At 43.1% G+C, this 24,720-nt stretch overlaps 1 protein-coding gene across 1 annotated transcript; it reads left to right on the top strand.

Annotated features, from left to right (window-relative positions):
- The first annotated feature begins 2,346 nt into the window (after window positions 1–2,346).
- ELAC1 (elaC ribonuclease Z 1) lies at window positions 2,347–23,102 on the top strand. Its single transcript, XM_010376784.2, has 4 exons — window positions 2,347–2,447; window positions 9,249–9,413; window positions 18,943–19,410; window positions 21,557–23,102. Exons 2-4 carry the CDS (start codon window positions 9,257–9,259, stop codon window positions 22,021–22,023), a joined length of 1,092 nt encoding a protein of 363 aa, XP_010375086.1. The 5' UTR covers window positions 2,347–2,447; window positions 9,249–9,256; the 3' UTR covers window positions 22,024–23,102.
- Window positions 23,103–24,720: the final 1,618 nt, after the last annotated feature.

Raw genomic sequence — 24,720 nt, 5'->3', positions numbered from 1 at the left:
TTATATGTTTGAAATTTCCCACAATAAAAAAATTTTTAAATGAACAAATAGTTCTATCCACTATTCTCTAAACGTATAATAACCTCTGAGAAGAAAGTAGGAAGCTTTGATGGCTGGGCAGAAATAAGTCCTAGCCAGGTCTATGGAGAATACTGCTCTGGGAGACCCCTAGCTCAGGAGTCTTCAGCCCCTGGGCTGCAGACCAGTACAGGTCTGTGGCCTGTTAGGAACTAGTCCACACAGCAGAAGGTGAGCGGCAGGCCAGCAAGCATTACTGCCTGAACTCTGCCTCCTGTCAGATCAGCCGGGGCATCAGATTCTTACAGAAGCGTGAACCCTATTGTGAATTGTACATGTGAGGGATCTAGGTTGCATGCTCCTTATGAGAATCTAACTAATGCCTGATGATCTGAGATGGAACACTTTCACTCCCAAACTGTATCCCCCACCCCCTGCCCCCAAGGAAAGATTGTCTTCCATGAAACTGGTCTGTGGTGCCAAAAAAGTTGGGGACTGCTGTCCTAGCTGATTGTGATCAAGACCAAGCTATAGAATGCTATGTGTCTTCTTAAGGAACTTTTAGCTAGGCAAGTGTCAGGATAGGTAAGTTCAAGTTCCAGTGTTCAATGCTTTGCTAATTTAGACCCCACTTGACCAAGTCCATTTTATTTTTTTTCATTTCCACATTAATTCAAGTGTCATCTATCCTACAAGACCCAGCTCAAATTCTACCTCTTCCTCACTGATCTCTTAGCTAGTGATCTCCCTTTTTCCATATACTTTTCAGTGGATTGTTTCCTCACAACTTTTGCCAGCCGGCGTATAGGCTCCTTAAAACCAGGGACCGGCAGGGCACGGTGGCTAATGCCTGTAATCCCAGCACTTTGGGACACTGAGGCGGGTGGATCGCTTGACCTTAGGAGTTTGAGACCAGCCTGGGCAACATAGTGAAACCCCATCTTAAAAAAAAAAAAAAAATTAGCTGGGTGTGGTGACTTGCCTGTAGTGCCAGCTACTTGGGAGGTTATAGTCCCGTAGTCCCAGCTACTAATACTTGGGAAGCCGAGATGGGAGGATTGGTTGAGTACAGGAGTCAGAGGTTGCAGTAAGCTGAGATCGCGTCACTGCACTCCAACGGGGGTGATAGAGTGAGACCCTGTCTCAAAAACAAACCAACCCCAAAACCAGGGACCATGACAAATTTTAAAAATCTCTTAGCACCAAAAATAATACTATCCACAAAGTCAGAGCTCCATTAATATTTGAATAAAGGTTAAAAGAGTCCAATAAGTAGATCAATTAATGATTTTTAAGCAAGTGCTGGTCTCTCTGTCCTGGTAGTTTCAAAAAACCCCACTCCGATTCCTATTTTGAAGCCGCCGGATTTTTTTTTTTTTTTTTTTTAGACAGAGTCTTGCTCTGTCGCCCAGGCTGGAAGGCCATCTTGGCTCACCGCAACCTCCACCTCCCAGGTTCAAGCGATTCTCATGCCTAAGCCTCCCACGTAGCTGGGACTACAGGCGTGTGCCTCCATGCCCGGATAATTTTTTTTCCCTTGTTTTGTATTTTTAGTAGAGACGTGGTTTTGCCACGTTGGCCAGGTTGGTCTCGAACTCCTGAGCTCAGGCAATCCGCCCTCCTTGGCCTCCCAAAATGCTGAGACTATAGGCGTGAGCCACGGCGCCCGGCCAGCTGCTGGATATTTTGACCACTTCAAGTATACTGAGCACGAAATCAGTGCATCTGGCAGTACATAGGAGACTGAAATACTTTTTTAAAAGTTGTTATTCAGACTGAAGGAGTTTTTCCCTGTGGTCTATAACTGCCACATGCCCGTTCTGTATACGGCCAGCTTGGGCTTTTTCAATCCCGCGTCCACTACCTAAGAGAACACGTCTGCAAGGCTTGGAGTGAGTACGGTACAATCAGCTTCAGATGTTAAGCAAATATTCCAACCTGGCGTAGGAAAATGGAATATGGATGGAGCTTTATGAAGGTGAATGGTCAGGCAAAGGATCTTAGTGGATGAAAGACCGTAAAGATTCATCCCAACCAAAGACCAAAAAAGACACATAAGAGCAAAACATCAGGAAGAACACTCCTGTGTGGAAAATATTATACGGAAAACAAAAGAAGAGTAACTTTTTCCCTTTTGGTTTAGCCCGCTCTGGTCCTCAGGTCGACCGTCACCACCTGACACACAGCGACCTGGGAAGGAGGTAAACGCAGGCACTGCCCTCGCGGCCCCGGGGAAGCCCGGAAGCGCGCCCAGAGCCAGGCCCCGGGCGGGTGCCACCGAGCGCGGACCTCCCTCGCATCCTAGAGCGGCCGCGCGGGACCCGGCCGGCGGCGCACTTCCGCCCGGGCGCATTGCAGCCCCGCGGACGGTTGGGCCAGGGTGCGGGCCTGCGCCTCCCTCGGCTCCTGGCGCGGGCCTCGGGTAGAGGGTGAGTGCGGTGGGCATGCCAGAGGGGGGCGGGCGCGCTTCCTCAGGACTCGCCGGCTCAACCAGCCCGGCCTGGCGCCGGGGACCTAAGCCTGGGGAGCGCCCGGGAGCGAGGACTTGCCTCGTTCACCGCCCGGGGCCGGAGCCTCGGCCGCCCGGCGCCGCCGCACACCCCGCCTTTTTCGAGGCTAACGCGGTCTCATGGGGGAGCCTGAGCTCTCTAGAGGCGGAAATCTGGCCTCTGGCCCTGCCTGTACCTTGGCCTCACTTTCTGCTTCCCGGCCCCGGTTCTTTCAGCTCTAAGATGGAGGACGGCGGTATCTGCCCTGTGCACACCACAGGGTGATTGCAGGGTTGACACTGCCTGTCTGAAAACGAAGGAGCTCCGGTTCTCAACCCGGCAGCCAGTAGAATCGCTTGGGAAGCCTCCAAATGCTGATGCCCCATCATCACCGGGGAATTGTGATCTGTGGCCAGGACCGAGATCCACAGGCCCAGAGTGAAATGACAGTACTGTGATCACGACTGGAATGTGCACTTCGCCGAATGTGGATCACAGTCTTGAGAAAGCAAGCAGCTGGGTTTTTGTTTTTGTTTTTTTTCCAAGAAGACAGGGACCTAATCTGGTTTGCTCGCATTTAATTCCTAGTGCCTAGAATGGTGCATGTCCCAAAACATGCACCATTGATGAAATAATTTCTAATTATTTCCCGAGCTGTTTGGAGGGTTTTCATTATATTTGTTTTTAAATTATTATGGAAACATTCAAGTCATATATGAAAATTTAATAGTATACTGAACTTCCAATTCATGATCAATCCTGTTTCATGTTACCCTCTCCCCCACTGTAGTATTTGAAAGCAAATCTGAAATGTACCATTCCATCTGTTATGTTGTTCATGTTTATAAAACACAATAACACCTTTTAAAACATAAAGCCATTATTAGTGTAATTAGCACCTCATTTTACCCTCTACTGTCCAGTCAGCATTTACATTTTCCTAGTTGTCTTTCTCCTCTTCCCTGGTTTGTCCACAGCAGTATCCAAACAAACTACACACGTTCCATTTGGTTGATGTCTGTTAGATCTCTCTTAATCTTTTCCCCTCTGTCTCTATTTTGTTCCCTGTATTTTACTTGAAGAGCAAGTCATTTGTACGGTTCACGTTTTCTACATCCAGGATTTTGCTTTTTCCATCTCCTTTAATAAGCAGGTATTTAGACCTGTAGCCTTGTTCAGGTCAGGTTCTATTTTTTGGCAAGAGAGCTTAATGGGGGCTTACTGTGTTTTTCACATTGTATCACGCCAGGAGTTAGATAGCATCTTGCCTCTTTGTGGACCTTTTAGCATCATAGGGTAACAATTGACCAGGGAATGCCAGCAAATACATGCAAAAGAAATGAGAGAATATCACCTTTTGGCAACCCCTAATGAAATAATGGATTCTGGCAATGATCACTAGTGGCTGTTAACATCAGAAAGAGAGACAGCTAGACTGCGTGCTGCCTAATGGGGTGCTTCCATCAGACAGCACACGTTTGTCTTATCAAGTATTCTTGGAGTAATGGGGTTGGTGTGTATAGATGAAACATGATTGCCCATGAGTTAACAATTGTTGAAGTTCGATGATGGGTGTGTGGCATTGCATTATGCTAATTTCTACTTCTATATGTGTCTAAAGTTTTTCAGAATAAAACTTTTAAAAAGATTAATTAGTTGGTGAGTTTAGATCAACCTGATCCATCCATTGCAGTTCTCTGTTAGCCTTTTCACTAAGTGGTTCTCAAATCTGACTCCATGTTAGGATCACAGGAGAAGGCTTTTTATTTTTTTTATTTGTTAATACTGAAACATGTCTCACTTGCAGAATTTCCTATTTAAATGTTCTGGGATGGGAGCCCAATTATTGATGTGGTTTTTTGTTTCGTTTGGGACTACAGGTGTATGCCACCATGCCCGGCTAATTTTTTATAGAGACAGTCTTGCTGTGTTTCCCAGGCTGGTCTTGAACTCCTGGCCTCAAGCCACCCTGCCAAAATGCTGAGTTTACAAGCATGAGCCACCATACCTTCACTGATATGTTTTAAAAGCTCTCCAGGTGATTCTAATATGCCCCCGGGGTTATGTACTACTGATCTAAATCCATTATTTGTTAGGGATGACAAAGTGATTATATTCTGTTATTCCTTCTGCAGTTCATTTGCCTTTACAAATGTTAACTTTCTGCATTCTATTTATTCTTACCTATCTTGCAAATCAATAAGGAAGCCTCTGCAAATAAAGCTCCTTTATTATTAGAGGAAGACTTGATCTTGGAGGTGAAAATGTAGAGTAACACATGGAAGGGATATTAGCAATAACCTCAAGGCTATGCTTAAGGTAGAGATGCACCACCTTATGTATGAGGGTTGGGGGCAGGAAGTATGGGGAGGAGCTGTTTCCCAAAATGGAAGGGAAGACTAGGTGGTGTGTAGTTAGAGAACCATGTTTGGGCATATGACACATTTCCCCCCCCCCAAAAAAAAAAAAATTCTGCGTTAAGTAAATATAAATTAAAAAAAAATTAAATAAAATGCCACTCATTAAAACATAATCCAAAAATTTAAAAGAAAAGTTAATCCCCCATGCAGCCCCCAACCCATCACTTTAATCACCCCTGAGATAACCCATATTAACAGGATGGTGTGTATCCTCTCCCACATCAGACTTCCTCTGTCTTACGTAAATGTAGGGGTTTGGGGTATTGTTATAAAAATGAGATCATGCCATAGCCGTCTGTAACTTTTCTCTGTCATCCCTCCATGACAGTAGTTACAGAAGACTATTAGCTGCAGAATAAATAGTTGATAGAATAAACAATAATACAAATGTACAATAAAATATTCAGCCATTTTCCTATTGACATATTTAGATTGCTTCCATATTTTAGCCAACTTGAGACCACCACAATACACGTCATTGTACATAGATCTTTATTATTTGGGTAGATTCCGAAAAATGGGAATTGCTGGGTGAAAGCATATAATTATCAACAGCATCATTATTACTGGTAATATATATTGCCAAATTATTCTCCCAAAGCATAATCGCAATTCATAACTTTGTCACCATTAGTTTGTGACAGTACCCATTTACCCTCATCCTGGTTAGCACTGGCTAGCATTGCTCCATTGATACTTGCCTGCCAGCTGATGTGTGGTAAATGGTCGCTTTTTTTGTTTGTTTATTGTGAGAGTGTTCTTGTTCTGTCTTGTTCTGTCACCCAGGCTTGAGTGCAGCAGTGAGATCACTGCTCACTGCAGCCTTAACCTTCCAGGTTCCAATGATCCTCGTGCCTCGGCCTCCTGGCAAGCTGGGACTACAAGCACATGCCTCCATGTCCAGTTGATACTTGTTTTTAATTTTTTTGTAGAGACAGGGTCTCACTATGTTGCCTAGGCTGGTCTCAAACTCCTGGGCTCAAGCGATCCTCTCACCCCAGCCTCCCAAAATGCTGGGATTACAGGCATGAGCTACTGCACCCAGCCTCTTTTTTCTTTATTTTGCATTCCACTAACTACCTGAAGACTGAACCCGGCCGGGCGCGGTGACTCAAGCCTGTAATCCCAGCACTTTGGGAGGCCGAGACGGGTGGATCACGAGGTCAGGAGATCGAAACCATCCTGGCTAACACGGTGAAACCCCGTCTCTACTAAAAAAATACAAAAAACTAGCCGGGCGAGGTGGCGAGCGCCTGTAGTCCCAGCTACTCAGGAGGCTGAGGCAAGAGAATGGTGGGAACCCGGGAGGCGGAGCTTGCAGTGAGCTGAGATCCGGCCACTGCACTCCAGCCTGGGTGACAGAGCCAGACTCCGTCTCAAAAAAAAAAAAAAAAAAAAAAAAAAGACTGAACCCTTATCTTTTATTTATTAATGTTAATTTTTTAAATTGATACATGATAGTTGTTTGAACCTTTTTCATGCTTATAGGCCATTTGGATTTCTTCTGTGATTCATATATATATGTGTGTGTGTATATATCCTTTGCCTGTTTTTCTGTTGCACCAGTATTTTTGTATTTTGAATGCATTTGCATAAACTTTTTTTTAGGAGCATTAACCCCCTCTCATAAGGGGGTCCAAACTATTTTTTTCAGGGTTTTTTTCCTTGTCCTTTGACTTTTTGAGTCTTGATATGTATAAAAGATTTTATTTAGTTAAAATGTCTGTTTTAAAAATTTCTGGATTTTATGTCTTGCCAATAAGGGCTTCCCATCTCCACAGTTAAAGGTGTAAACATTATCCTAATTCTTTTGAACATGTTATTGGATTTTTTACATTGAAATTTCTTAACTATGTGAAATGTATTTTTATATACAATGCAAAGTGAGCATCTTGCTTTGCTTTTTTCTGCTAGAACAGCCAATTATGTCAGTGCCATTCATTAAAGAAACCACACTTTTTACACCTTTGTTGTATACTGTATTGATTCCAATAGGTAGTTGGTTTATTTCTTTTTTTTTCTTTTTTTTTTTTTTTGAGATGGAGTCTTGCTCTGTCGCCCAGGCTGGAGTGCAGTGGCCAGATCTCAGCTCACTGCAAGCTCCGCCTCCCGGGTTTAGGCCATTCTCCTGTCTCAACCTCCCAAGTAGCTGGGACTACAGGCGCCCGCCACCTCACCTGGCTAGTTTTTTGTATTTTTTTAGTAGAGACGGGGTTTCACCATGTTAGCCAGGATGGTCTCGATCTCCTGACCTAGTGATCTGCCCGTCTCGGCCTCCCAAAGTGCTGGGATTACAGGCTTCAGCCACCGCGCCCGGCCAGTAGTTGGTTTATTTCTGAACTTTCCCTTCCCTTTTATCTCTATTTTTGTGCCAATATTATTCTGTTTTATTTATTTATTTATTTATTTATTTATTTATTTATTTATTTATTGAGACAGAGTCTCACTCTGTCACCCAGGCTAGAGTGCAATTGCACAATCTTGACTCACTACAACTGCTGCCTCCCAGATTCAAGTGATTCTCCTGCCTCAGCCTCCTGAGTAGATGGGATTACAGGTGTGCACCAGCATGCCCAACTAATTTTTGTATTTTTAGTAGAGACAGGGTTTCACTGTCTTGGCCAGGCTGGTCTCAAACTCCTGACCTAAGGTGATCCACCCACCTCAGCCTCCCAAAGTGCTGGGATTACAGGCATGAGCCACCGTACCCGGCCTATTCTGTTTTAATTATGTCAGATGGCTGTAGTAAATGTTAACACCTAGAAAGGCAGGTCACTACTCACTGCTTTTTGGAATTTTCTTGCCCCTTCTCAGACATTTATTTTTTCTTCCGTATGATTTTTGGATTGTTTCTGTTCCAAAATAAATCCCACTGGAAATCTGATAGAATTTGCACCAAATATATCTACATTAGCTTAGGAAAGATGAACGTCTCTGTGATTTCAAGTCATCCTATCAAGGACGTAATGTGTATCTCTTATTTGTGTGAATCTTTTGGGTACTGTTCCTGCTAACTTTATTTCTGGTAATTTTGTTTTTGCTCTTGGAATGGGTTCCTCCCCCCCCCCCCCCCCGCCATTTCTGTTTTTATCTTGTTATTGCTAAGACTGAGAAGAGTTATTGAAGTTTTTGTATCTTATATATCCAGCTGTTGGTCAAATGATCTTATAGTAGTTTTTCTTAAGCTTGTTTTCTTCCCTGACATCAATGTGGATAATCTATAATAGGTTATGTATAAGTTTCAGTTCATTCTAATTTATTCTGTTTGATACACATCTTCCATCTCATAAGTATATCAGCGATGTCAGATGCGCCTGGAAATAGTGAAAGGAATAGTGCTAGGAGTTGGAATAAACCTGCACATTCAACAGGTTATTGCTGATCACTTAAAATAGCAGAGTCCCAAGTGCTCGTGAGTCATGGACCATGTCACGTAGGGAGTGAGACATTTGTTCAGCATTATTGTGAAATATCAGCATGACTGTAGAGCATCATAGGGCATTACTGTTATGATTGTTTAGAGAAAGGGCTGATCATTGTGGGCATCAAAGACACCATTTGGTAGGCATCATTAAATACCATCTCTTGCCCAGTATCTCAACTAGAGTTGTTGTTGTTTAGTGTTTATTAGAAGGAATTTTATTTTATAGTTAATAAGTAGAGAGTACAGAGAGTTCCCATATACTCTCTTATCTCTCACCCCTCAGTTTCCCTTGTATTAACATCTTGCATTAATGTGGTACATGTTCAGAAGCTTAAGGGCTCATGAAAAAAAAAAAAGAAAAATGTGCTACATGTTACAGTTGATGAGCCAATATTGATACACTGTCAACTAAAGTTTATATTGAACTCATTCACTCTAGTGTTGTTCATTCTGTATACAATTGACCAATGTATAATGACGTATGTCTGTCTTACTATATCATACAGAATCGTTTCACTGCCCTAAACATCCCCTGTGCTCCACCTGTTCATTCCTCCTTCCCTCCCCCTGTATCACTAGCAAGGGCTGTTCTTTTTACTGTCTCCATAGTTTTGCCTTTTTGAGAACATCATATAGTTAAAATTCAACTATAGTTTTTAATTGCCTAGGTTTGGTTATTTTTGTTTGTTTGGGTGTGTGAACAATTATACAAGATTTGTTAACTTGTAGTTTTGCCAAGTTATTTAAAATCTTACTGTGGATATGTGTGGAATACTATGAGAGAACAAGAATCCAGACTTCTAAATAACCAAAAAGTAATAATAGTGATAAATATTACAGGAATGTGTTTTTGGTGCAGTGATATGAAATAATCCCCAGATGATCTTTCTGTTGCAGGGTGGAAGATGTCTATGGATGTGACATTTCTGGGGACGGGTGCAGCATATCCATCTCCAACCCGGGGTGCCTCTGCTGTGGTCCTTCGGTGTGAAGGCGAGTGCTGGCTCTTTGACTGTGGGGAGGGAACACAGACACAGCTTATGAAAAGCCAACTTAAAGCAGGTTAGTGTGCCCTCAGCTATCTCATTAATATTTTTTTGTTGTCCTGCTTCATTTTCTTGGCTCTCCTTGCACATTTTGTTCGGAAACAGCCCTGATGGTTGCATCCCACTTCAATGCTAGATCCTGGTGAGACTTGGAAGGCCTGCAGGCATCTGGCCACATCCACTGGACTTCATTTACTTATTTACTTGCTTTTCATTTATCCTGTGGATGTTGAGAGCAAGGGTTCATGTAGGCTTGGGGTTTGGGAAATGTCATGGGATGTACCAGGCATATTAGATGGACACTACTTTAGCAAGGAAGCAGTGTACATACTTACTTCCACCAGGAGATAGTTTTCCTGAGAGGATGCAAAGGGTAGGAAATGTTTGGAGGAGGGAGATGCTCTTTTCCTCTTGAGGTTATCAGGGCAAACTTCTCAGAGAAGTTGACTTGTCAGTTGTCAGAGGAGGAGGAGGAATTTCAGGGCTGAGGAGAAGAGGGACATTTCAGCCAGAGGAAATGGAGTGAGCAGAGGCCAGCACCTGGGAGACAGAGCAGTCCAGTGGTGAAAAGCTTCAGCTCAGAGTCAGGCAGACCTGGGTTCTAGTCCTGGCTGTGTCTTGGGCTTGTGACCTTAGCAGATCAGCAAACTTCGACTTTACTTTCCCCATCTTGCAAATGGGGATAAAAAGTCTACAAGTAGAAAGGGTGTTATGAGAATTACATGTAATCATTTATTCTCTGTGTGGTTGCCTCTTTCTCAGTTAAATCTTAGCTCAAATGCCATCTTCTCAAAGGCTTTACCAGATCCTCCTGGATTAAGTAGTTCCTCTCACCCCAGTCTTATTTTTATTGACTTCTTTGCATCATCAGTGTCTGAAATTATGTTATTTAGTTTGTTTCTGGGTTCTTTATCTCCCCATACTGTAAAGTAGGTTCCATGATCATTTATATACCTAGTAGATGCCTAGCTATATGTCTTCAGCTAGGCATCTTACTAAGTATGTAAATGATCATGGAACTTACTTTACTTTAGTGAATGGATAAGCAACTTAGCATAGTGCCTCTCACTTATTAGGTCTTGATAAATAGTATTGAAATCATTATTCCTACAACTCATCACAGCACCTGGCACTTGGTGACTAAAGATACTTCTAGTGTTCAATGATCTCTTGGTCTAGTGGTGGAAACTGACATGCAAACGGACGGTAATCAATCATGTAATCTGATAAGCAGAATAATGGAGGTATTTTCTAAGTACTTTGGAACACAAAGGAGGGGAAAGTAACTAACCATTCATTAAGAGAAGGCATCCTAGAGATTGTTAACAGTTGAGCTGGGATCCAAGAGATAAATAGAAGTTTTTCTGAGAGAGAAGTAGAGATGGACATTGAGGGAACAGACAACAAAGTAAGCAACAAGTAAGGAAGTTTCCAGGAAACAACTGGCATGTTGGGGAGCATTGAGTACTTAGCTAGGCTAGATGGAACTAAGAATGCTGAAAAGGTGAGGGCTGACTGTGAAGTCCTCTACAGCATAGTAAGATATTTAGACTTTATTATTTTACTGGGAAAGAGGAACCATTCATGTTTTTAAGGGGAGAATAATGCGATCTTGTTTGTGTTTTAGGACAGAGTTTTCTGATGGCACATGTATTGGGAGAGAGAGAATAGCATCAGGGAGACCAGTTCCAAGGCAGTTGCAATTCACTTGTATTAGTTTATTTTTATACCGCTATGAAGAAATACCGAAGACTGGGTAATTTATTAAAACAACAACAAAAAAAGAGGTTTAATGGACTCGCAGTTCCACATGACTGGGGAGGCCTCACAATCATGGTGGAAGGCAAAGGCAGAGCAAAGGCATGTCTTACATGGTGGAAGGCAAGAGAGCATGTGCAGGGGAACCACCCTTTATCAACTCATCAGATCTCATGAGACTTACTCACTATCATGAAAACAGCATGAGAGAACCTGCCCCCCATGATTCAATTACTTCCCACCAGTTCCCTCCCATGACATGTAGGGACTATGGGAGCTACAATTCAAGGTGAGATTTCGGTGGGACATAGGTAAACCATATCATTCCACCCCTGGCCCCTCTTTAACCTTATGTCCTCACATTTCAAAACCAATCATGCCTTCCCAATAGTCCCCCAAAGTCTTAACTCATTTCAGCATTATTTCAAAAGTCCACAGTCCAAAGTCTCATCTGAAACAAGGCAAATCCCTTCCACCTATGAACCTGTAAAATCAAAAGAAGTCAGTTACTTCTTAGATACAGTGGGTGTACAGGCATTGGGTAAATATACCCATTCAAAATGAGAGAAATTGGCCAAAATAAAGGGGCTACAGGCCCCATGCAAGTCCAAAATCCAATAGGACAGTCAAATCTTAAAGCTCTGATCTCCTTTGACTTCATGTCTCACATCCAGGGCATGCTGATGCAAGGGGTAGGTTCCCATTATATTGGACAGTTCCACTCCTGTGGCTTTACAGGGTGCAGCCCACTTCCTGGCTGTTTTCATGGGTTGGCGTTGAGTGTCTACAGCTTTTCCATGCACACAGTGCAAGCTGTCAATATATCTGCTATTCTGGGTTCTAGAGGATGGTAGCCCTCTTCTCACAGCTCTACTAAGCAGTGTCCCAGTGGCTATGTGTGGGGTCTCACACCCCATATTTCCCTTCCACACTGCCCTAGTAGAGGTTCTTCATGAGGGCTGCACCCCTGCAGAAGACTTCTGCCTGGACATCCAGGTTTTTCCATACATCCGCTGAAATCTAGAAGGAGGTTCCCAAACCTCAATTCTTGACATCTGTCCTTCCACTGGCCCAACACCACATCTAAGCTGCCGAGGCTTAGGGTTTGCACTCTCTGAAGCAACAGCCTGAGCTATACCTTGGCCCCTTTAAGCCACACTGGTACGCAGGGCACCAAGTCCCGAGACTGCACAAAGCAGCAAGGCCCTGGGCCCAGGCCAGGAAACCATTTTTCCTTCTAGGCATCTGGGCATGTGATGGGAGGGGCTGCTGGGAAGACCTCTGACATGCCCTGGCAACATTTTCCCCATTGTCTTGGTGATTAACATTTGGCTCCTCATTACTTACACAAATTTCTGCAGCCAGCTTGAATTTCTCATCAGAAAATGGGATTTTCTTTTCTATCACATCGTCAGGATACAAATTTTCTGAACTTTTATGCTCTGCTTCCCTTTAAACATAAGTTCCAATTCCAAACCGTATCTTTGTGAACACATAAAAGTGAATGCTTTTAAGAGCACCCAAGTCACTTCTTGAATGCTTTGCTGCTTAGAAATTTCTTCTGCCAGATACCCTAAATCATCTCTTTCAAGTTCAAAGTTCCACAGATCGCTAGGGCAGTGGCACAATGCTGCCCTCTTTGCTAAAGCATAGCAAAAATCCTCTTTGCTTCAGTTCCCAATGAGTTCCTCATCTCCATCTGAGACCACCTCAGTCTGGGCTTTTTGGTCAAAACCATTCAACAGGAAATTCCAAACTTCCACGTCTTCCTGTCTTCTAAGCCCTCCCAAGTCTCTAGGAAGTTCTAAACCTTCCCACATTTTCCTGTCTCCTTCTGAGCACTCCAAACTGTTCCAACCTCTGCCTGCTACCCAGTTCCAAAGTCATTTCCACATTTCCAGGTATCTTTATAGCATTATCCCACTCTACCAATACCAATTTACTGTATCAGGCCATTTTCATCCTGCTATGAAGAAATACCCAAGACTGAGTAATTTATTAATAAAAAAAAAAAGAGGTTTAATGGACTCACAGTTCCACATAGCTGGGGAGGCCTCACAATCATGGTGGAAGGCAAAGGCAGATCAAAGGTATGTCTTACATGGTGGCAGGCAAGCGAGCATGTGCAGGGGAACTGCGCTTTATCAAACCATCAGACCTCATGAGACTGATTCACTGTTGTGAGAACAGCATGAGAAAACCTGCCCCCATGATTCATTTATTTCCCACCAGGTCCCTCCCATGATGTGGGAGACTATGGGAGCTACAATTCAAGATGAGATTTGGGCGGGGACACAGCCAAACCATATCATCACTGTGTATGTGTGTGTGAGAGAGAGAATGAGGATGTTGAAGTATAGAGATGGAGATGAGAGATTCAATTTAAGAGGTATTTGTAGAGCCAAGAGGAGGTGGTCACTGAATGTCTAGTGTGTGAGGAAGTGAAGAATTAATACAAGTTACTGATGGTGATGTCCTGGACTTAGAGAAGAAGTCAGGAAAAGAGTTGTTGGAGGAAGGAGCTAATGCATATTGTTTGGGACATGTGGCCTTCAGGTATGTACAGCTGAACCCTAATTATATACTGTCTTGTGTTGAAACTTTGAGATCAGTTAGGTGCTATTCTTTGCTTTACTTGGATCGTACAATTTTCCTTTCATGAGAACCTTCATGAGAGCCCTCCGGGCAGGCACAGGTCAGAGTAGAGACTTGATAACATTTCAGACAGTAGGAGTTGAGGTGGCAAGGTGTACAAAAATAGAAACAAGAAATTGTTAACAGTGAGTACCAGAGGTTTGGCTGTGGGAATACATCTTTTTATTTAATACGTGTGTTAGTTATCTGATACTATCTAATAATGCATAACAGATTATAAATTTAGTGGCTTATTTGCATTTATTATCTCCTAGTTACTGTGGGTTAGGGAGTTTGGGCCTGGCTTAGCTAGGTTTTCTGCCTCAGGGTCTCAGTAGACTGCAGTCTAGGTGTTGGCTGCGGTTGGCAATTTCATCAGAGGCCCAGCTGGGGAAGATTTCTCAGCTCTTTCAGGTTGTTGGCAGAACCCATACAGTGGTAGGACAGTCTGCCCTGCGCTCCTTGAGTTCTCTGCATTGTGGGTTTCTGCTTCATGGTAGCTTGCTTCTTCATAGCCAGCATGGGAGAAGGAGACTCTAGAGTAAGTCTGCTAGCAAGATGGATTCTTATGTCCCATAATGTAATCACATAGCATTCTTGTGCCATATTCTACTGGTTAGAAACAAGTCACAAGTCCTGGCCACACTGAAGGAGAGGGGATTATAGGATGTGAACACCAAGGGGTAGGGGCCACAGGGACCACCTAAAATATCCACCACAATTTTACAGTTCCTTTATATATGATTTTTTTTTTTTTTTCTTGAGACAGAGTCTTGCTCTGTCACCCAGGCTGGAGTGCAGTGGTGTGATCTTGGCTCACTACAACCTCTGCCTCCTGGGTTCAAGTGATTCTTATGCCTCAGCCTCCTGAGTAGCTGAGATTATAGGCACACACCACCACACTTGGCTTTTTTTTTTTTTTTTTTTTTTTTTTGTATTTTTAGTAGAGATGGGATTTTGCCATGTTGCCCAGGCTAATGTCAAACTCCTGGGCTCAGGCCATCCGCCCACCATGTCCTCCCAAAGTGCTAGGATTCAGGTGTGAGCCACTGCGCCCAGTCTATATAGGATTTAAATAAACAGTTGGAGTTGGGGACAGTGGCTCATGCCTGTAATCTCAGCACTTTGGGAGGCCAAGGCAGGAAGATCACTTGAGGCCAAGAGTTTGAGACCAACCTGGGCAACATAAAGAGACTCTGTCTCTACAAGAAATAAAAAAGTCAGGTGTGGTGGTTTGCACCTGTGGTCCCAGCAGGAGGCCGAGGCGGGAGGATCCTTTGAGCCCAGAAGGTCAAAGCTGCAGTGAGCCATGATTGAGCCACTGCACTCCAGCCTGGTGAAAGAGCAAGACCCTGTCTCAACAAATAAGTAAATAAGCATGAATGCATGCATTCATACATATAGTTGGTAAATCTAATCCTGGCCAAAAAACCCAAACAAACAAACAAACAAACAAAAAAAAAAACCCCCAAAAGCCCAAAGGAGCCTTTAGTTTACTACATTTCTATAGGCTTAGAAAAAAAAATTTCTGAGGCCAGGAGTGGTGGGCCACACCTCTAATCCCAGCACTTTGGGAGGCCAAAGCAGGTGGATCACGAGCAAGGTCAGGAGTTTGAGACTAGCCTGGCCAACAAGGTGAAACCCCATCTCTACTGAAAATACAAAAATTAGCAGGGTGTGGTGGCAGGTGCCTGTAATCCCAGCTACTTGGGAGGCTGAGGCAGGAGAATTGCTTGAACCTGGGAGGCAGAAGTTGCGGTGAGCCGAGATGACGCCACTGCACTCCAGCCTGGGCGACAGAGCGAGACTCCATCTCAAAAGAAAAAAAAAGAAAAATTTCTGGCCTTAGAGAGGAAGGTGAGATAGTAATCCCAGAGCATTAACTGTGACTCTCTAGTACTTCAGATGCCCCCAGTCTCAAACTGAAATGAAGCACCCTCAGTACATACTAATTTCTCTCCATAACCTATTATGGACCTATCATTAGGTCCATAATAGGTTGAAACCCTTTCAGCTTGTACTACCTCCAGGGATAATAAATTGTGAATACAATTGCAGTTTTGTTACATGGATATATTACATAGTGATGAAGTCTGGGATTTAGTGTACCCATCACCAAATAATGTACATTGCACCCATCAGGTAACTAATCATCCCTCATCCTCCAGCCACCCTCCCACTCCTCCAAGTCTTCCATGTATATTATTCTATACCCTATACTCATGTGCACATATGAAATGATTATTAAAAGTATTATAGGCCAGGTGTGGTGGCTCACACCTGTAATCCTAGCACTTTGGGAGGCCGAGGATCAGAGCGGATCACCTGAGGTCAGGAGTTTGAGGTGACCTCCTCGAACATGGTGAAACACTGTCTCTACTAAAAATACAAAAATTAGCTGGGCATGGTGGCGGACGCCTGTAATCCCAGCTACTCAGGAGGCTGAGGCAGGAGAATCACTTGAGCCTGGGAGTTGGAGGTTGCAGTGAGTAGAGATCAAGCTACTGCACTCCTGCCTGGGTGACAGAGCAAGACTCTGTCTCAAAAAAAAAAAAAAAAAGAAAAAGAAAAAGTATTGTAAGAGCATGATTTTTTAAATGATATAAAAAGTATAAATGCTTATTGTAAAAACTCAAAGAAAACAGAAAAGTGTAAATAAGAAAAGTCCGAGTCCCCCCTCATAGGTGAATTTTCTATGTATTATAGATATGGTGACAGTACAGAGTGTGTGTGTGAGTGTGTGTATAGTTCTGCATACATAGAATTATACTGCTCTTGGCATAACCTTTTTTTTTTCAACTGAACAATGTATACAAACCATATATTGCAGCTTTTCCAAATCCAGTAAATATACCTTTGTCTTCATTTTTAGAGAATGCTCAGTATTCCACTCCTCTGTGGATGACATATTCCCCCATAACTTCCTTGTTTCCAAGGGAAAGGGAACTCAGGCATTTTTGTGTCTTCATTTGAGAGCTTCCTCATACCTTTGATAATTGTGGTTGCCATTCCTTCTCCCTTTGAAATCAGGTTTCTTGAAAAATGAAGTGTTTGTCTCCCTGAAACTATGATAACTGTAAGAAGCAGTTTTTTACTTAATTTGCCTCACTTTGGGTTCACAGGTTGTTTTGGTGTTCAGTTTGGCTTTGTTTTAGAGTAGATAGGGAAAGGGCCCAGAAAGTCAGATGCTGGCAGTTTTTAGGCCACTGGGGGATCTGGACTCAGTGACTGCTGTAGTTCTTTTTTTTTTTTTGAGATGGAGTTTAGCTCTTTTTGCCTAGGCTGGAGTGCAATGGCGTGATCTCGGCTCACCACAACCTCCACCTCCTGGGTTCAAGCGATTCTCCTGCCTCAGCCACCCGAGTAGCTGGGATTACAGGCATGCGCCATCACACCCAGCTAATTGTGTATTTTTAGTAGAGACAGGGTTTCTCCATGTTGCTCAGGCTGATCTGCCTGATCAAACTCCCGACCTCAGGTGATCCGCCCGCCTTGGCCTCCCAAAGTGTGATTACAGGCATGAGCCACCGTGCCTGGCCCTATTGCTGTAGTTATTTTGTCTGCAGAGTCCTCAGGCAACGCATGGAGGTGGCTTGGCAATCTGGACAGGGAGACGGGGGAAATGAGGGATTCAGGCAGTAAAAAAAACAAAAAGAGCATATTGAGGAAACTTCTAGAGTGCCTCCTGGGGATTCACAAGTTCCACAATCAGCCTGTGCCAATCGATTGTTCTTTCTGTTGCTGGGGCCTGAGCTTGATGTTGTAATTCTGGGAAGACTTCCTTGGAGAACACTTGATATTATGGAACAAATCACATTATAGTAAACTATTCCTGTTCTTTTATGGTATCAGTAAACTGTTTCTGTACTTTTATAGCATCAAATATTTAAAATAGGTGGGCCTTGAGCAAAGGACCAGAAGCCTCTTTTGTACTAGAAATGTGTTAATTGTGGTTGTTACTTTTGAAATGCCATGTGGTGCATCTCAGAAAATGCTGATGTGGCATCCTGCCACATTCCAGCAATAAATTCAGTTTACCATTGGCTAAACCAAGTTATAACCTAAGCCCATATGCACTGAAAAAACTGTTGTGTTAGTTCAGACTGAAAGGAAGAATGGACCCAAGTACCCTTACATAATCGGCCCTCCTGCATTCTGGCATCTATTGCCCATCTTCCTTCTCAGTTCCTCACCTTGTTCCTCTCCTACCTCCATTCTCCCTCCTCCTTTTCCCCTCCGTTCCTCACCCTCCTTCCTTTTTCTCCATCTTCTTCAGCCTCACCCAGACAAGCAGGCTGTGACCTGATTGATTAATCCCTGTCCAGCATAGGGAGTCCTTAAAAGGCAATTTTGGGTTCAGGCACTGGTCCAGTCAGTTGGAGCCAGTGGAACATTTTGTTTTCCTGGAATACATGTTTGCTTTTCTCAGAGGGAGCAGTAGGGAGCAATGTAATTGCTAGATGTTTTTGATACTTGAGGCCTATCTACTCAATAGTTAAGTGAATTATTTTGGTACACATATATTTTACTTGTTTTTTTATGTGGCAGAAAATGTATGAAAATACTCTGAGAGCTGTAAAACTATGTAATATGAAGATGTTTTATGAAAAATGTTATATCTTACTGAAACCATCTAGCGGGGGTAGGCACAGTAATCCCAGCACTTTGGGAGGCCAAGGTGGGAGAATTGCTTAAGGCCAGGAGTTTGAGATCAGCCTGGGCAACATAGCAAGACCCCATCCCTACAAAATTAAAAAAAAAGAAAAAGCCAGACATAGTGGTAGGCTCCTGTAGTCCTAGCTACTTGGGAGGCTGAGGCAGTAGGATCACTTGAGCCTGGGAGGTCAAGCTGTAGTGAGCTATGATCACACCACTGCACTCCAGCCTGGATGACAGAGTCTCTTTAAAAAAACTATTAAAAACAAACAAAACAAACAAACAAACAAAACACCATCTGATGAAATAAAGCCTGTCTTTCTTGTTTTTGGAATCATGTAGCAAAATGTAAATGAATAATTTTATGATGGTAAGTAGAACTTTTAAATTCAATTTACTATTTTTAATGGAAAGTGTTAGGCTTGTTTCAAATAGCTTTGTATGGGTTTTTAGTTAATGAAAAATTTCCAAATGTATTTCTCTATCTCCATCAAAAGGGAGAATTACCAAGATCTTCATCACACATCTTCATGGAGACCATTTCTTTGGCCTTCCTGGGCTCCTCTGCACAATCAGCCTGCAGAGTGGCTCCATGGTGTCCAAACAGCCTATTGAAATCTATGGCCCTGTAGGGCTTCGGGACTTTATCTGGCGAACCATGGAACTCTCTCACACGGAGCTGGTCTTCCATTATGTGGTTCATGAACTGGTTCCTACAGCGGATCAATGTCTTGCAGAAGAATTAAAAGAATTTGCACATGTGAATAGAGCAGGCAGTCCTCCCAAAGAGGAACAAGGAAGAACTATCCTATTAGACTCAGAAGAAAACTCGTACCTTCTGTTTGATGATGAACAGTTTGTTGTAAAAGCATTTCGCCTCTTTCACAGAATTCCCTCATTTGGGTTTTCAGTCGTGGAAAAGAAACGCCCAGGTAAACTCAATGCACAGAAACTAAAAGACCTTGGTAAGTGTTTTTTTTGTTTTTTTGTTTTTTCCCCCCTTCTCATCAATAGGGCTCCTGTTAACTGAAGCTGTAAGAAGTGTCACAGTAAGGCCAGGAGTGGTGGCTCACGCCTGTAATCCTAGCACTTTGGGAGGCTGAGGCGGGCGGATCACTTGAGTTCAGGAGTTCAAGACCAGCCTTGGCAACATGACGAAACCCCATCTCTACTAAAAATACAAAAATTAACTGGGTGTGGTGGCATGCGCCTGTAGTCCCAGCTACTTAGGGGGCTGAAGCAGGAGGATCACTTGAACCCGGGAAGTCAAGGCTACAGTGAGCCAATATGGCGCTACTATACTCCAGCTTGGGTGACAAAGTGAGACTCTGTCTCAAAAAAAAAAAACAAAAAAACTGTCATAGTAAACTTCCACTCCTCTATCCCAGGCCTAAAACTGACATTTTCTCCACTTAGTCCCTTTGCCCAAAGTTTGCTTATTAAGGAAAATCCATGGGACCATAAAATGCTATTTAGAGCAAAAGCCAAGTATACATTTGAATCCTGTCTTCAGCTCCCTGGATCCACATTCTTTCTTATACTATCGTGGTTGGCAAGGTGATTTGGGTGGTAGTGGTGGTGGCTTTAGGTCCAGGCTTTATTTTTTCACGTCTTCCCTTTGATATGTGTTTTTGATGACATCTTTGGTCTGAGAATTTTTGCCATTGATCTTAACCTTACAACTGCAACCATGTGCTTTCAGAGTTTCCTTCTCTATCTACTTTGCTTACTAATTTAACCTTCATTAAATTAATTTGGTATTCAAAACCCTGTACCTCAACCAGTTTGATATACCAGGATTCATTACATTGGAAAGCAAGCATGCAGAGGTGGGCTTGGGGCCCATCTAAGGCTTCACACCTCCTCCATGCTAAGCCAGTATGCATGAGGGGATCTTCAGCACCTCTTGCGAGGTAGAGTCCAGGTACATTATATCTCCAGTCTCACTGCCGTCATGGGCATGGTGTGGCAGTGCCTGTAAAAAGCACGGTGGCGTTTTGTGTGTGCTTGTTTTTTTATTTATGCGATCTCTTCCTCAACTAAAACAAAATGCTAGATAATGAGGAAAAGTGACTTAGGTTAATGGTACTTTTATTACCTGAAAGCCTGTGGAAATACTATTATATTTGGAAATTTTAAACATGATCTGTGTTGGAATTGGTGGTCATGTTATACTAGTTTGTAAGTATTGTCCATAGTGATGATCAGGTCTTATTTTAAATTAATATGAGATTTAAGCCCACTTTGATTAAGTGTGGAACTGCCCCTGTCTGCCAAGAAGATTAATAATGTACAATTGCCTGAAAAAAATGCCCCTTGATCTTGTAATACAAGCAATCTTCACTAACAATTTTTTTATTAAGTTACTTTGTAGGTACTTGTTTTGACTAGGTGTTGATTATATCGTGTTTTTTTTTTTTTTTTTTTTTTTTTGAGGCAGTCTCACTCTGTTGTCCAGGCTGGAGTGCAGTCAGTGGTGTGATCTCAGCTCGCTCACTGCAACTTCTGCCCCCTGGGTTAAAGCAATTCTCGTGCCTTGGCCTCCCATGTAGCTGGGACTACAGGTGTGCACCACTACGCCTGGCTAATTTTTTGTATTTTTAGTAGAGGCAAGGTCTCGCCATGTGGCCAGGCTGGTCTCGAACTCCTGAGCTCGAGTGATCTGCCTGCCTTGGCCTCACAAAGTGCTAGGATTACAGGCATGAGCCACTGTGCCCAGCCTGATTATATCATTATTTAAATGCACTCTCAAATTTTACCCAAAAGTGAGCTGATTAAATAAAGCACTCTCAAAAACTGTTGTTTCCTTGCACAACAGAGAATCAAGGATGTTATAGTGACTACAATAAGGTCCTAGTGATACTTAGGAGACTAAAAACTTGTCTGACGTGTATGCATGGGAAATGTTTTAAGTACTAAGGCATTGCTAATATCAATCAACACTGAAACTTTAAAAATGTATAAATAATCCCAGTTTTCCACAAGTAGTAAAACATTTATAACAATTATGGATGCCTTTTCCATTAGCTATTTGCTATGCTGTTAAAATAGACTCTTGAAAAGTCATAAATTCCATTCCTATGATGTAATGTTATCTGCCTTCATCATTAGGTGTTCCACCAGGTCCTGCCTATGGGAAGCTGAAAAATGGAATTTCTGTTGTTCTGGAAAATGGGGTTACAATTTCTCCCCAAGATGTCTTAAAAAAGCCTATTGTTGGAAGAAAAATCTGCATATTGGGTGACTGCTCTGGGGTTGTGGGTGATGGAGGAGTAAAGCTGTGCTTTGAAGCAGACCTGTTGATCCACGAAGCGACCCTGGATGATGCCCAGATGGACAAAGCAAAGGAGCACGGCCACAGCACACCACAGATGGCAGCGACATTTGCAAAGTTGTGCCGTGCAAAGAGGCTGGTTCTGACTCACTTCAGTCAGAGGTACAAACCAGTTGCCTTGGCCAGAGAAGGAGAAACAGATGGCATTGCAGAACTAAAAAAGCAAGCTGAATCAGTGTTAGATCTCCAAGAAGTGACTCTAGCAGAAGATTTTATGGTGATAAGCATTCCAATCAAGAAATGAAACCAGTGTTCCTGGGTGCATACTGACATGTCTGTGAATATGTTACTGAACCTACAGTCCAGTTTTTTATTTCTTGTTTTAGTCTGGGATTATTTGGGCCTTAATAATCCTAAAAAGAATGGAGCTGCATTGATGAATTGGCTCAGTATTTAAAGGGAGCAAGCTTTTTGATAATAAATCTTTTTAAGAGAAAAAAAAACCCAGCATCCTTTTTAAAGTCCAGATTTGACAAAATGATAGACTATTCACGTATACGTCTCATTTTGTGCTACTACCACAGGTAGCCAATATTCCATGCAGTCCTAGGTTTAGCTTCTGCCCAGCTTTATTGCTGCTATTGGCAAAGAGCACAGGACTCAGCCCTCGTGGCTAAAAATGGTATTTTGGCAGTTTGTATTGAATCTGTTTGTGTTACTAACAGAATAAGGAGAAATGTCATGAAACGCTGGACACGCAGGATTGACGATAGCATGACCATAGCTTTGCTGGAATACTGAATGCAGGGTTTGGCTAGGTGTTTGTTTTAACATGTTATTGAACTTTCTATTTGACTCTTAAACCATAGTTCTCAGCTTGGGTGACACTGCTCCTCTGGAAGCAGGTTTGAAATTATGGGGATGTTTTCTTGTCACAGTGACTGAGTATGGTGGGGGTGGGTGGTGGTGGTGGTGGTGGTGGTGGTAGTGGTAGTGGTGGTAATGGTGGTACTACGGCTACTGATATTTAGTCAGCAGGGATCAGGGATACTAGATGTCCTGCAAAGTTTTGGTCAGTAATGTACAATAAAGAATCATCTCACCCCGAAATGCAAATTGCAGACCCATTGAGATACACAGCAAGTTAAAGTTTATACTCTTGATGTGAATATAGTTTACCAAAATTAGTGACATAATGAGTCAAATTACTAGGTAAGTCAAATCCAAAAGAGTGAATATGTTAGAATTGCAATGTCATACCAAATAGCATTCAAAAGAAATGAGCCATCAAGTGAAGCTTATGAACCTAGAGGTAAAAAATGCTTATCTATTAAACAGGTTTCATTTATGTGTCCCTATTAATAAACATTATTTGCCCTACAATGTTTCTTAAAACATGCTCCATGGAAAGCTGGTCTTGAGTGCTGATTCACTCAGAGGGGCTCCTCAGTCAAATCAGTTTGGGAAACACTTTATTGCTGTCTGTCCTTCTAGGAGTGGTGTAGTGCCTGTCAACATATTAAAAACAGTATTGCTTCAAATGATCATAAACCAGTGTGGGATGCCAGAAAGACCTGATCCTACAGTCCCGTTCTGTGGCTTATGGTGGTACCTCTGTGTGGTCTGGAGCAGGTAACTCACTCTCCGAGTTTCTTCAGCTTGTTCATTTCAAAAATGGGAAAAACAGTAAGACCCATGTCATAGATTGTTAAACAAGACAACATATATAAGGGGCATAGCACATTGCTTAAAGGTGTTGAGAAATCCTGCAGTCCTAGAGGCCTGTCAGCTCTATTGAACTCCTTTCTCAGTCCTATTTCACCAGGTACTACCAATTAACATCTCAGGAACCTGGGGAGCTTTACAGCACACATATTTAGAAACACTGTTGTAGTACTTACTGTTCGATTCCTCTGGGTTCTGGGGCTTCTCTGGCCAAAATTTTTGACTCCTGGCTAGTTGTGGAGACTCCAAAGTAGTGATGATCGGCTGGGGGCAGTGGTTCGTGCCTGTAATCCCAGCACTCGGAGGCCAAGGCAGGCGGATTGCTTGAGCCCAGGAGTTGCAGACCAGCCTGTGCAACATGGTGAAACCCCATCATTACAAAAAATACAAAACTTAGCCAGGCATGGTGGTGTGCCTGTGGTCCCACCTTCTCAGGAGGCCAAGGTGGGAGCCTGGGGAAGTTGAGGCTGCAGTAAGCCATGATCATGCTATCGTACTCCAGCCTGAGCAACAGAGCAAGACCCTCTCTCAAAAAAAAAGAAAAGAAAAAAGCAATGATCAAGATAGGTCTGGTTACTTAAGATATGATCATCCTGATGTAGTCTCTAGAATGGTCTGTCTTACTGTAGACTCTGCCCCCAGAAAATGCCAAATAAGCATTAGACATTTAATATGTACCCAAACTTGTGCAAGAGACTAGGACTAGAATGGCTCTAGGACTAGAATGGCTTAGACGAGTATCTCTAATGCATGAAGCCCCTGAAGATAGAGATTATGTCTTAGTCACCGCCACATCCTTAGAAATGCCCACCTAGAGATGAGTGCAGTGGTGTGTGCCTGTAGTCCCAGCTACTCAGGAGGCTGAGGTGGGCAGATCACTTGAGCCCAGGGGTTTAAGTCCGTAGCGATATGGCAAGACTCCATCTTGGCCGGGAGCAGTGGCTCACACCTGTAATCCCAACACTTAGGGAGGCCGAGGTGGATGGATTGCTTGAGGCCAGGAGTTCGAGACCAGCCTGGGCAATGTGGCTAAACCCTGTCTCTACTAAAATTACAAAAATTAGCTGGGCATGGTGGTACACATCTGTAATCCCAGGTACTCGGGAGGCTGAGGCACGAGAATTGGTCGAACCCGGGAAGTGGAGGTTGCAGTGAGCTGAGATCACGTCACTGCATTCCACCCCCTGCCAAAAAAAAAAAAAAAAGAAGAAAAGAAAAGAAATGCCTACTTACAGTAAGTACTCAGAAATGCTTTAAGTTCAGTAATGAAACTAGC

The sequence above is a fragment of the Rhinopithecus roxellana genome, chromosome 21 (genome assembly GCF_007565055.1).
Source record: "Rhinopithecus roxellana isolate Shanxi Qingling chromosome 21, ASM756505v1, whole genome shotgun sequence".
Lineage (NCBI taxonomy): Eukaryota > Metazoa > Chordata > Mammalia > Primates > Cercopithecidae > Rhinopithecus > Rhinopithecus roxellana.
The sequence above is the reverse complement of the archived record's forward strand: the minus strand, read 5'-3'. Positions and strand labels throughout refer to the sequence as shown.

Excerpts from the sequence above, each read along its gene's own strand:
- ELAC1 (XM_010376784.2), top strand. The coding sequence starts at position 9,257 with ATGTCTATGGATGTGACATTTCTGGGGACGGGTGCAGCATATCCATCT. Across the intron at positions 9,414-18,942 it reads GAAAAGCCAACTTAAAGCAG|GGAGAATTACCAAGATCTTC; the intron begins GTTAGTGTGCCC and ends CTCCATCAAAAG. Across the intron at positions 19,411-21,556 it reads ACAGAAACTAAAAGACCTTG|GTGTTCCACCAGGTCCTGCC; the intron begins GTAAGTGTTTTT and ends CTTCATCATTAG.